Source organism: Buteo buteo, chromosome 4 (genome assembly GCF_964188355.1).
Source record: "Buteo buteo chromosome 4, bButBut1.hap1.1, whole genome shotgun sequence".
NCBI lineage: Eukaryota > Metazoa > Chordata > Aves > Accipitriformes > Accipitridae > Buteo > Buteo buteo.
In genome coordinates this window covers 24541673-24555991 of record NC_134174.1, presented here as the reverse complement: position 1 = coordinate 24555991, position 14319 = coordinate 24541673, and the positions used below count along the sequence as shown (strand labels likewise).

General features: G+C 38.7%; 1 protein-coding gene across 1 annotated transcript in view; it reads right to left on the bottom strand.

Annotated features, from left to right (window-relative positions):
• SLC13A1 (solute carrier family 13 member 1) overlaps positions 1–14319 on the bottom strand; it is a 51152-nt gene that overhangs the window by 15518 nt on the left and 21315 nt on the right. Inside the window, exons 2-8 of the mRNA XM_075026800.1 lie at positions 8622–8755; positions 6670–6798; positions 5812–5948; positions 1666–1853; positions 997–1054; positions 841–907; positions 186–346 (exon numbers count right to left, since the gene is read on the bottom strand). Of these exons, the coding sequence (XP_074882901.1) occupies positions 186–346; positions 841–907; positions 997–1054; positions 1666–1853; positions 5812–5948; positions 6670–6798; positions 8622–8720 (839 nt within the window). The 5' untranslated portion in view covers positions 8721–8755. The remainder of the gene's footprint in view (positions 1–185; positions 347–840; positions 908–996; positions 1055–1665; positions 1854–5811; positions 5949–6669; positions 6799–8621; positions 8756–14319) is intronic.

The following is a 14319-nucleotide window of genomic DNA, read 5'->3' as shown; positions in this document are numbered from 1 at the left end:
CAACCATGCAATTTCATTTTATCTCTTTAACAAAAAATAACAAAAAGAAAGTAATAAAATCAAGTAACATCAAATCAAATGCTAAGGTTTCTAATGCATTTTAGGAGTGCCATGTGAGAGCTCAAGAAAAAACAGTTAAAATTCTGGATTAAGAAGAATACAAGTAATTTAATATAGTCTCTTACGTATTGAAGTGCTCAGCAAAAATCAGATTAGTCGATGTTCCTGTGATTGTGGTCAGCCCTCCAATGGTAGCAGAATAAGCAACACATAAGCACATCACTTTGAAAATCCCACTGTATTTGTCCTCTCTGCTTTTTTTCCCTGTTTCAGCAGGTGGTAGGTTCTGCTTAGAAAGAATATACACCATTTAATATATAAGAAGGGCTCATCATCAAGCACAAAAATAGGATTCAAGAATATCCCAGAAGAGCCAGACAATTTGCTGGCAATATAGCTGTATGCAGTGTGGTTTGGTTTGCTGTTACAGTGGTACTACAATTATTCATGCAAAGGAAAAGGAGGGAGAGTCAAATCCTGAAGTCCTTTTCCTGAGCTGTTCTTGTCTTTACACAAGAACTTCCTTTATATATACCTGATATATAGAGTTTGGTGAGGTTGGTTTAAGTTGTGTGAAATACACTGGGAGCACAAAAACACTAATGAAATAATTACATAACCGAACTGTATCTACACATATGTATCTACATGTGTATCTCTTATTCACATGAAACCAGCTTCATTGCTAGTTGTGCCATGTTAGGTGTCACATAAGAATGAGATGTGGGTTAAAACTAAGTTACACACATTAGTTGCATAATAAAAAGACACCTTAAGTACCTGTTCCTTTTCTTTTTCGTTTTCCTTTTCAATTGTGCACACAGTACTACCCACATTGTTGTCATATCTGGAAAAACAAAGGCACATGTTGCAATAAACAGATATTCTATTCAGGTGAATTCTTAGAACAGCATTTAGTAAATGAATAACTATTACCCATTAAGTTTTTTTTCTTTCTTTTCCCAGTCACTGCTTTCACATGCTCCTATATTTTCTGTAAGACATTGATGCAAAGACAGATAACTATTTAAGGGAGCAAAACTGGAAAGGCTCCATCAGCATGACCCATTCCATGCAATCACTTCACATCATCCCATCAATACATTTACAAATGCCAATCGTAAAAACAGCTGAGTTGTGCCCTACTCCTTCATGACTCCTATTCCCTAGACTCTGAATCTTCTAACGAGGAGAAATCTTTCTAATTTACAATCCAACTTTGTGCATAACCAGTTTAGATTCATTTGTTCTCCCAACATTACACTCGAGCTTAAAGAGCTCTTTTCTCTGGCTGACATTTAACCCTCAGTGTATTTGTAGCCTCTAGTCATACTTCTTTTCAGACATTTTACTAGGCTGAACAAGCCAGCCTCTTCTTCTCTTCTCTTCTTCCGTCCTCTCGTATAGCTGCCATATTCTGCACCCGTTCAGTTTTAATTAATCTTTGTGAACATGAGAGACCTCACACACAGTAATCCAAGAGAAGTCTCACAATGAATCATTTAATGATGCTAGTGCTTCCCTAGCCATTCAACTTCACTTTATGTGGTGCTTACTCTGCTGCAGTGAGGAGAGGCAAAGACAAAAACTGCACTGCATGCCTACCGTCCAGTTCCAGTGCCGGGTTGATAGAGCCGTTAGAGCAAGACATCTCCAGCACATCAGCTTCTGCTTCAGCTCTGATGATCTGCTGAGCTACAGCCTCTACAATTGGCATCACCATGGCAGCAGCAGAGGTGTTGCTGAGCCACATTGACAAGAAAGCACAGCTAACCATGAAACCCAGCATAAGCCTGGAACAGGGGAGAAGAGTCTGTGGCAGCGACAGCAACACCTCCTATCACCGCTCTATTTAATATAAATGGAAAGCTTTTTCAACAGAAAACTTAAATATAGGTAACACTGAAAATTTAAAGTGTGTCATTGACCTTTGAGGAAGTTTATGAATTAAAATTATCTTGATCAAACACACTGAAATTATCATATTTTAGAGTTAAAGGATCAAATATATAAATCAAAACAGAAGCAAAATCATACTGTGATTGAATCACCTTTGAAGAAAGAGCACCATGCATGTCACAAGTTCAAACGAAAGTTAAAATGGCTATACTGCTAATGCTTTTAATCCCATATTGTACAAGCTAGGTCAAAACCCTGAACTTATCACTTAAGGCTGTAAGTAAGTCCTCTAGATACCAGTTCAGGCATTATAGGAAGAAATATTAACAATTCAGTAAGTGGTATTTTACTCAGTTCTTAATTGGAGCTCCATGACAGGTGTAGGGATTATTTGTTCTTCAATAAACATCATATTTGATATTAAATGGGAAAGTGATGGTCATTACAATGTCTTAGTTTGGTCTTGGCACAGCTTATGCTAAGTTTACTAAAAACAGGGATTGCATCTGTGCAATTCCTGATTGCACTGATGCAATGCACTGAATCGCATCAGTGACCGTAGTCACTCTAGTTGTACACAATCAAATATTTCATGACATATCTGGTGAAGTTGGACAGTAAACATAGACTACAGGCCACATTGCCATTTTTAATGCATCTCTTGGAGTTGTAAATGAGACTAGTCCTCTTGACAGCCTACCCAAGGTGTTGGCAGTGTCATTAAACACCTGCCATGCATCACCCCAGCAAGAGAACCACTGTGAGTGGAAGGACTATGGTGTTGCAGCATTTTCTGAGAAATCATTTGTGCGATTTGTAAAGCTCTTTTTGCCTAGCCTTGATCAAAATCTTCACAAAACCTGTAAGGATTACTCAGCTCATGAAGACAAGATTTTATAAAAAAATAATGTAAGCAATATTTTATGACATAAAATACCATTCAAAGTACCTCTCATAGCCTTTCATTTCATCTAATACCAACAACATTTCAAACATGATGTTTTTCTCAGTAAGGGCACCTTGTCTTTTGTCTGTGCACTTTTAATTGCATAATGATGAAATGATCTGCAGACCTGCAAGTGGCGGACCTGATTCAACAGAAATTGTCATCAGTAGCATAAAACCCATTAACTTTATGCAGTTTTTGATTAGGTCCTCAGATGGAAGTTGGGGAAGAATTGTGTTTCCAGGAGAAATTTTTGTGCAGAAAATACTGGTCAGGCTAAGCACGCTGAATATGAATGTTCACATTGTAGAGAAAGATAATTTTAGTACAGTTTGCAAGAAGATTTAAGCCCAAAGGAAATTAAGACATTCACTAAGGTGTTTCAAAACTGCTCATCATAAATTTCCAGCATTTGATGGACTGATGGCCAGGTGACCATTTAGTACAGTGTAGCGTACTCTAATGAGTGACTCTAAAATAGATTAAAAAATTATAAAATATATCCTAACCTGTTCAGCCCCAGTTTTTCTGCATTATTCTCCCTGTGGTAGTGTTAAAAAAATATTCTGCATGGAACCTTGGATGAAAACTTCATTTACATTCAACTGTAAAGTCACTCTTTGCTATGTAATGCACAATCAATGTTTTATTACTTATTCTAGTCCTTGCAGGTTGTACAGACAAATTCACCTTTCCCTGCTAGTCTGCAGACCAGACCCGACCTTATAGCTCAAATGATGGGAGTCCTTTGGGGACTCATAGAAACAGAATTATTTAGGCTGGAAAAGACCCTTAAGATCATCGAGTCCAACCGTTAACCTAGCACTGCCAAGTCCACCACTAAACCATGTGCATAAGTGCCACGTCTACATGTCTTCTAAATACCTCCAGGGATGGTGACTCCACCACTTCCCTGGGCAGCCTGTTCCAATGCTTGACAAACCTTCTGGTGAAGAAATTTTTCCTAATCCCCAATCTAAACCTTCCCTGGCACAATTTGAGGCCATTTTCTCTTATCCTATCACTTGTTACTTGGGAGAAGAGACCGACCCCCACCTGGCTACAACCTCCTTTCAGGTAGTTGTAGAGAGCGATCAGGTCTCCCCTCAGCCTCCTTTTCTCCAGGCTGAACAACCCCAGTTCCCTCAGACACTCCTCACAACACTTGTGCTCCAGGCCCCTCACCAACTTGGTTGCCCTTCTCTGGACACGCTCCAGCACCTCAATGTCTGTCTTGTAGCGGGGGGCCCAAAACTGAACACAGGACTCGAGGTGCGGCCTCACCAGTGCCCAGTACAGGGGACAGTCACTTCCCCAGTCCTGCTGGCCACCCTATTGCTGATACAAGCCAGTTTCTTGAGAAGAATGCAGAGGACTCCTGCTATTCTCCTTCCACTGCTGCATCCTCCATGCCCTCTAATGCAGAAACCTCCTACAGTGATACCTCTGCCTTGGGCTGGCTGGGGCTCCTGCCAGCGGAGGCAGAGGCCTATGCACAGGGAAGAGCATGCATCACTTTGTAGTGGGCATAGCTAATGAGCAGCAGGCGCTGGGAGGTGGGAAGATCCTCTCCTTCACAGATCGTCTCATCAAAATCTTATCGTCCTTTTGGCATGATCAGGAAACGTGATCGAGCTGAGATGATAGTTATGAGGGATGCTGCTTCCTCAGGGTTACAAAGCTGTCTGTGGAGTGGCCCTAGGTATCCTCAGCAGCTGGCTGTGGGTTTCTGTGCCCACAGCAAGGTTCCCAGCAGTGTTCAGCTTAGCACAGCACGCCACTCACTTGTGTTCTCCCTTTCAAGATTTCAGCCAAAGGGTGAAGATTTAGGAGTGACCAAAACAAGAGAAGTTGAAATAACCAAAACTGCATAGCTCAAGAATGTAGCTAAAGATAATGGGAGGCAGTTGAACAAGAATGTAAAGAGCACTTTGTCAAAAAAGAAAGCTACCAGCTATCAAAAGATGCAGGAAAAATCAAACTACATGTGCTATTTAAAATTAGGACAGACAAATCACTGAGGAATAGAAATAATCAGCATTTCCATGAGGTATTATTAGTTAGATCACCTAAGAGGCATCTTGGTTTTTAGACCTGCGGTTTCTATTTTTCTGACTTTTTACTCCCTGTCACTGTCTGCTTCCTGACAAGGAGTCATAAGCATCATGTATTCTGGGAAGCCAGATTTGCTCTACAGATCTTATCTGCAGCCTTACTGGTGTGCTGACAGATGAATCTGTGGCCTAAAGCTTTTCCGCAAGCTTGTAAAGCAAGCAAAGAAGACTTTTCACTTCATAAGATGTATGCTGATAGTGATTAAATAGAGAATGTGTGACTTCATTTCCCTCACTACCTCATCCAGCTGGGGAATTTCCTATTCCTTGGATATTTTCTTCATAGACAGACAAAGAAAAAAACATAAATAAAGACATTGTGCTTGATATGTTTTTCCTTCCCCACCACATCTCTAGTTTTATGACTTTTTTTCTCACTGTGTATTTGAACTCTTCTTGTATTTTTGGGAAGTGTCCAGAATTTTGCAAGCAGTATTGAAATACAAATTAATAATAAGCATAGCACAGATTTTCAGTTGTAGGCATTAGATGTGTAATGTACTAACCATCATTAAGAAACAGGAGCCTTACATTATTCACAAATTCATCAGATTTTTTGTTCAGAAGGATCCTTATTATAAACAGAATCACTGCAGGGAACTTTCAGTTAGGATTTAAGCAAAATAATAAAGTGTCACCTACAAGTCCATCATATCATTTCAAATATCTACTTTGTTTCAGTAGAAAACGAAGGCTGGATTTGTACTACAGAAAAAGCAGTAGGCAATCATTTCTGGAATACCTAGCTTTCCACAAGTGTTATTGTCCTTCAAGATGTTGTTTAGCACATACCATGCAGGGTTGACACCCACCAACATCACCATTCTTAAAGCCACTCTTTTGTGGAAATTCCATTTTTCTATTGATGTTGCCAAACAAATTACTCCAATCAGCAGCAGATGAAAGTCTTTAAAATAAGCAGATGCTACCTGAAATAACAACAAAAAATACTTTGTTAACTAAATGGTGACTTTCTACTAGTATTTGGTATTATCAATTTAATGAAAAAAAATCAGTAAGGCTATATATTGAAATAAATATCGAGAAATGTTTTCAGCTTAAATTTAGGCTATTAATTTCATTGACACTGTTAATTTTGTTTAACCAAATGATGCAAGAGTAACTGCAGTAAAGTGCATAGTGTTAAAACAAAATGAAAAATAAGGCTTATAATATGAACAACCTAAGATCATCAGTCACATCTCTCAAACTAAATCACCAGTGAAATGCTGGTTTTATTAATCTGGTCATCTATCCAACAGATAAAAGAACAACTTTAAACATAGACTTAGAGTATGAACATCTGTGGTGTTCTCTTTTTGACGTGAAGATATATACTCAGCATTTTGCACACAGGGTCTTTAGTTTGTCATCTTGCTTCTGTAACATTAAGGATATTTTATATCTCTCTAACACTTTCCCATCAACTGGTATCTAAGCACTGAATCACAATCTAGGAAAAAAATATTAAAGAAATATCAACGCATCCTGAGGACAAAGCATGTAAGCAAGTCTTGAGGCAGACCTACTGTGACTGGCACTCAGCAAATCCATGGATTAGCCTATCTGGTTTTAACATTATGTGGTTCATTCTTTGGAGATTTTATAGTTGAAATCCATAATAGGATAGAGAGGGAAAAAAAGGGTTACCTCCTTGGATTCCATTATACCAAACAATGGGAACATAAAGGCAGGGAGTAAAGCTGAAACAGCCAGTGGCAGAGCTTCTGTAAGCCAAAAGATGGCAACTACAAACAACGTGTATGCACATTCTGCTTCCTAGAATACAAAAGGCACCAACAAAAATATGAGTGGATCATCCAGGAAAAAAGTCACAATTGCAAAAAGTCCAGCTATGGCAGTAGAGAGATTCCCCCCACCTGGAACAAGTATAAGTCAAGGGACCTGAATTTAGGGTACTTATTGCCTGCTAAGATAAGAAACATAGTCTGTAAAACAGTTTTAAAGAATATTTTCTAAGACATCGTAAAATTACTTAAATTCTATCACTTATGAAAGGTGAAAAAAAAGTCAGCTGCCTTTTCCTTCAAGCACATTTAATCATATAGGTCATTCTGGAGCATTCTTAGACCATGAATTAACGTAAATAACAAACATTCTGCAGCTGCAAGCAAACCTTTAAACCTCTAGGAGTTCTCTGAGTCAATAATAGGTCAAATTTTGTCTCTCCTGTAATCAATGAAGTTTGTCATCAGCATCAGTAAGGCAAGGATATCATCTAATATAAAAAGCATTGTGCAAGAAACACAGCTGTTGTTTTTAAGACTTGTGATTTTAGTGAGTGTCTTTTATTTAAACTCCTGGAAAACAGGATTTTTTTTCAGGAGAATTTACTTCAGTGCTGCCTGTAAAATGCAGCCACAGCCAAATATAATGAGATGAAGTGAGCCTAGTTTCTTCTAGAATCCTAGAAACCTCTTTTGTGTAGTTTTGATTTATACTTCTGCTCTTGAGGAAAATTGTTTAGATCTTTTAATGCCACTGGTTAGGGCATGAAACTACTCAACAGCAGCAGAGATGGTTTGTTTTGGGAAAGGAATAGCTTAATGAAATGGCTCTTGGAACCTCTGACTGGAAAACAATGTTAAATGCAAGTCAGTCAGCTATGGCTAGCATTTATTTTTGGGGGGAAGCTTGTGTTATGTATGAAACAATCTGATAGTGTTAATTAATTTATCACCTAGAAAAAGTTCATCTCACTTAAGTCCTACCACATTAAGAATTTCTCAAGAATTTCCTCTCAGAAAGGAAAGTGAAATATTGAAACTGTGATGTGAGACAGTGTGAAGTATGTTGCCCTGTAACCACTATCTATCTGTGATGCAAAGACTTCTGAACTGGAATTTCATGTATTGCTACTCATGATCCATATAATGCATGTGTGACAACACATCACAGGAGAATTCCATTTCATTCTGCTGACATCAGAGCTATCCCAAACAGAATCACTAATAATGTTTTTAGATAGCTGTTTCATCAGGCTGAAGTTGTCACAAGTTATTGAATGCCAAAAGAATTTATTTCAAGTAAAACAAAACTAAGCTGTCCTGCCATAACCTTTGCTCTATTTAAGAACCAGAGGGAATTTCTCAGATCATTGATTCCAGTCATTTGCTATCAGACAACACAATATATGATGAACTTAACAAAATCCATCATCAAATAAAAACGTAATTGCAGTTGTCTTCCTGACAATTCATCTCCATTGTCAATCATACAAAGCTGTTTAAAAGTGGTCAAAATGTAATAGTAAGGACAGGATTTTCAAAGTCTTCTAGATGATGTTAAATGAGAAAAACATTTCCTGAAGAAGAAAACAAATATATAATTCAGAACTTCATGCAACCAGCACAGAATCTTACATTAAAGCTTTTGTCTTCTCTAGATTTCTATGCAAATACTCTAATACTCTGAGTTGACCAAAAAAAAAAAAAAAAAGAAAGAAAATCCACAATGCAATCATCATGAAGTCATTCAAGGTCCCTTCTGACCCAAGCCATTCTATGATTCTGAAAAGATCTGGGAGTCTCAGGCTTGACATACAGGTGCAAAATAATTACCTCTCAAAGCAGGTCACTTACTTTGGTTTTGATGATAAGTGGAAGTGGAAGTAAAAGCAGTGGGGTGAGAACAATGAGCAGGAACCTTCGGTAGACCAGGAGGTAGCTAAGAATCTTCATGGTTGATGGCTGGTAGATGAACTTCCCTGCAGAAACTGCCAAAAAATAGTTCTGACTTTAAATAGCTGACTCTGATTAATATTTTTCCAAGCTATCACCTTTAGCCATTGCTAAAGCAGGCCAGTAAACCAAGTTAAAATTAAATCTTGCTCTTTATTGTTTTAGTGAGTTTATTAACAGTAGGTTGATAAGATAAGTGTTCATCATAAACCAAGGCTAGATGTCAGCCTCCTCATGACTTTCTCTCCCTGCCCTTCCTCATAACAAGTTTATGTAATTAGAGCAGGTTTCAAACAACTAGATAACCAAAAATTTCAGGTGCTCTCCTAGTCCCTGTCGGCTTCAGTAGGAAAACAAAATATCTAATATACATACAATATATGTTCAAAACAAATTATGGCATTATGTAAAAACATATGCAGGATCATTTTACTGAACAGAATTAAAAATTCTTCATATTCATCTCCATCTGTGGAGGTATTCAAAATTTGATAAACAAGGTCCTGAGCAACCTGACCTAGCTCTGAACTTTGCTCTGTTTTGAGCAAAAAGTTGGACTAGATGATCTGCAAAAGTCCCTTCCAGCCTGTCTTTCCATTGATTCTATCTGTCTAGATTTGAAATCCATGAGAAAGCCAGGGTTTTTCTGTCTTGCCTGGCAGGGAGTGTATGATAGTTCATTTTCTCTTCTCATGTAGAAACAGGATAAGGTGTTCCATGTACATCATATAAAGCTTTGAGGAAGGCTAAGAGCAGGAGATTGTTTGAGACAAAAGTAAAAAATAAATAAATCCTTTTGACTGAATTTTCCTGTTTTCAGTAAAAGAAAACTTGGTACCGTCTTTGTAATACAACAGAATAGCACCAAATAAAGAAGACAAAAAGGTAGGAAAGAGGCTTGTACACTACCTGTAGGTGAAGATCAAAAGGGGAAAGAACACACTGTTACATGAAGAGGAAAATTGGAAGAGGAGACAGATGAAGGAGTCTTTGAGCTACCATCAGAACCATCCAAAGGCCAGGTAATAAGGTAGATTTTTTATTACCCATATAACTTTTTGATTATAAGGATCCCATGTGTCAGGGTACAGACAAACCAAGTCATCAGATCGCCAGTGTTGAGGACAAACTTTTGGTTTCAGAAAGTTAGGACTTCAGTTTTACTAGGAAAGCAGTATTTCATATCTAACTGACAGGAAGGAATTGATTGAAAACCTAAAGGTGGGAAATAATTTGGGGATGAAAGTAATAATGTAATAACAGCCTTTGCTACTACACAGAAAAAAATAGGAAAACAGCTTTGACACAACCTAGGGAGCTGAGACTGAGATCACCTAGGAAGATAATGTAACGGATCAGGAAGTTCAAGTGAACTGGTAGCTTTTGAAAGAGGGTATTCTAAACATATAATGACAAACCTGGTTTAAAGAGTTCAGAGACAGTGAGCAGAAAGAGACACTATGGTGCCTGCATCAGGAAAGCTTCAAATATCCAAAATGTAAAGGGAGTTGTATGAGATCTCGAAAAATTGGCATGTGCCAGAAGGACTGCTATAAAGGAATAACAAAAATACAGACAAATAAATTTAGGAAGATTGTGATGCAAAATATATTTCAGTTGAAGATGTCAAAGAAAATTTCTGTTAAAATGTCAAAGTAAGAAGAAAACAGAGGAGAATAGAGGGATTTAGTAAACAGAAGGGAAGACAAACTGCAGACAGTGCTGGAGTATTCAACACTTTCTTTGCTCGAGTCTTCACAAAGGTAAATGGCAGTCAATTCTCTAATGAAATTAATTTTAACACGGAAAAGGGAATGCACTACAGGCACAGTGTTGGTGGGAGTGCTGAATATTTAGATTTAATATATCTATTCAAGTCAACAGTACCAGATAAAATTTACCAATAATTCAATAGTGAGAATTCAGGCAGTAACCTGAGAACTATTTTAGAAAATATTTGAATATATTCTGATATGCCATATATTTGAAAAACTGTGGAGGATTACAAGTTCCTAGAAAATTGGTCAAGCATACATGGAAATGAAATATGGCTAATATGTCATGTGGACTCAATCTAATATTCTTCTTTTATGGGACAACTAGCTTATGATCGAAGATATAAAATATATTAATTTTATTTGATTTTAATACACTTTTTAGATGAACTAAGAGCAATTCAGAAGTAAGCACAGAAGAAATGCTCTAGGAGAAATTATGTTTGGGTGCACAATTGGTGGAAAAAAGTTCTTGAAGAGCAATTACAAATGTTTCACATTCATACTTAGGTGACATTTCAAATGGGGTCCTTAAGGAGCCTATTCTGGTTAATTTTCTAGCCCACATTTTCATTAGTGATTTGCACCATGAACTAGCAATGGACAGGACAAAGGTAATACCTTCTAGCTGATATTAGACCATAAAGGCTGTTTTTTCAGCATTCTCAGACCATCATGGCTATAGCAAAATGCCATGTGGAAATAGGCATACACATTTCAGAACAAAAGAGAAAAGGGAAAGAGACTTCCAGTACTAATCCAAGTGAATTATTGCTAATGAGGCAGTAGAAATTGGCCTGCAGAATTAGCTCTGAAATTCTTAAGCCTGTCTGCAGGGCCCTGGTCTGGGACCTGCAGTCAGCCACCAGAGATGGCCAAGGCAATACTAGGAGTTAAAAGGAAGAGGTTTCCTTCCAAACATATACTGAGATGTGTCTGGAGCAGTCAAGCTTTTACAGGTAACCTGAGAATGGATCAACAGATAGATGCTCAGCTAGATAACAAATTTGTAATGGAGTAAGTTTAGTGGAGGAAGGCAGAAGGCTTTCTGAGAGACCATGGAATTTGGCACAAAACTTTTCTTACTGGCAGGAACCAGGAACTAGCAAGGGTACGGAGAGCTGCTTACAAGGACCTTAAACATACAGCTCTGCATGTGAAGAGGAAAGAGGTTCTAATGTGATTTGAGGTATTACTGAATGATTAGGGAAAAACTGATAAATTCAGTTTGAAAAATAAGGATGTGTTTGCAACAATGGAAAAAATAGAAAAGAGGTGAAGTTTGTAGGGAGAAAGCGTATTTCTCATTACACCAGCCACTTTCAGTTGATCGAGGTCAGTACTGATCCCTCACTCCCTAGCCTTCTTGGAATGCTTTATTTATTTTTGTTATGTCTTGAGTTAACTGTGGACAACTCCTGTGTGTTTTCTCAGTAGCTGGATTGAGTTTTGTGTTTCATCTTTCCAGACCTCAGGAAGGCCTGTGAGGATGATCCTTTTATGCTGAAGCTTTTTCCAGACAGCTGTATTTGTAACTTGGCTGAGGACTGCTCTTTCATATTTGAAGAAGGGCTTATGTGCTCAGAAACTCATCATTGTGTGGGGCAACACAGCAGAGGAAGTGTTTGAGAAAGAGGAAAGAAAAATTCAGATTCTTCCAAAAGCTGATTTTACCATAAAACAAAGCAAGATCAAAGGACTTGTGTGAGAGATCCAGTTCTGGGGAATAAAATGGCAAGATGGGTGTTGCCACATCCCATAGATATGATCAATAAGATAACAGTCATGTTCCCACCAGTTATCAGAAAAAGAAACCCAAACTTTCCTAGGCATTATGAGATTCTGGAAAATGCATATTCCAGGTTACAGTCAGCTTGTGTGTCCTTTCTGTTGAGTGACCCAAAAGAACTATTTTGACTGAGGCTCTGAGCAACAACAAGCTGTTGAACAGATCAAACAGCAGATAGTTCAGGCAGTAGCCCATGGGCCAGTCTAGACAGGACCACATGTGAGAAATGTTCTTTATGCTGCTGCCAGGGAGCATGACCTCAGCTGGAGCCTCTGGCAGAAGGCACCTGGAGAGACCCAAGATCAGCCTCTAGGGTTTTGGAGCTAGGGGTATAGGGCATTTCGCTCAAAGGCCTGGGTACAGTTGGTGGATAATGTGGAAGAATGGGGAAATCTAGTGTGTACCCCAAGGAGATTAAACCTTGCAGGACAATAACATGTGATTTGAGTTCCATATAATAGGAAGTACTACAGCAAGAATCACCTGAGCCAACGGAGAATGAGCCTCACAAGAAGCCAGGCAAGTACAGCAGTGACCAAACCCGAGCCAGTAATTTAACACAATATGCCATCTCTCCTGTCCTGAGCAACCACCACAACACATGAAGCCCAAGTCATGCGTTAAACAAACTCAATGGACATTTTATGAACATTTTACAGGTGTGGCCCATAGACTAAGGGAACGATATCTGTGTGTGTATATATATATATATATATCACATGACAGGAGGGAAGGTGGTGCTTAATGGGGATGTATGGGATAGTGTGAGACCCGAGTGTGACATAAATGATGTGGAATAAGTGGTGGAGATTGCACTGGGTCTGGCTGGTATGGATGGATTTTGTTGATAGCAGCTGGTATGATGCTGGTTTGGATCTTGTGATGTTTTGGACTTGTGACTAGAAGTGTAGGTAACACACCAGTGTTTTGGTTATTGCTGAGCAGTCCTTCCACAGCATCAAGACATTCCCGCTCTGCCCTCCCGGTGAGTACGTTCGGGGTGTGCAAGAAGCTGGGAGGGGACACAACAAAGGCAGCTGACCCAAACTGAACAAAGGGATATTTCATGCCATATAAAATCATGCTCAGCAATAAAAACTGAGGGGAGAGGTGTTTTGCAAAGGGAGGCATTGCTTGGAGGCTGGCTGGGCATTGGTCTACTTGTGGGAGGTGGTCAGTGATTGCCTTTGTGTCAATTGTTTCATTTTGGTTATTTTCTTCCACTTTCCTTTGCTTCTTAAACTATCTCAACCCACAGGTGTTCTCACTTTGCTCTTCCTTTTCTCTCCCCTGCCCCACTGGGGACAGGGCAAGTGAGTAGCTGGGTGGTGCTTAGCTGCTGAACTGGGCCAACCCACCACACCCTGTCAATGGCCTTCCACCCTCTACCTCACCATGCGTTTATCTCTTGACCCTCACAGATACAATGGCAATACTACTGTGCAAAGCTAAGAGGAATACCTCAGTTAATCGGTAGTTCCTGGTCATTTCAAAAGCATGCAAAATTTTAGTACACTGTTCAGCAGGGCAGGATCCTTAGAAAAGTGGGGAAAAAAATAAATAAAGCAGTATTTCCTTGTCAAAGGTTGATCATATGGGCTTAGCAGGATATCTTTATAGAATGAGATAAGGAACACTTCAGAGCAGCACATATAATCTACCAGCAAAGTATTTGTTATACCAATATATGACTAATTACTGTAACAGAAAGGCTATATATCACTACAAGAACTGTAAGATGGGTAAGGTACCGCCTAAAGGGAAGACATCAGTGGAAGAACAATCAGGGCAAAGGAATGTTACAAAAGCAGCTTCTCAAAGATATTTGAGGGATTTATACTTCTTCAAAATTTTATTAATGATTCTCAAGATGATATTTATTGATAACAAAATTGAGAGGCATTATGAACAAAGTTTTTTATATAAGAAGAACTTGAGAGCTTGAATTATGAAGTTACCATGTTCTTTCCGAGAAGAAAGCTCCAGAAGTGGCCCAAATAAGCACTGTGGTGGGATTTACTTCTAATTTTACACA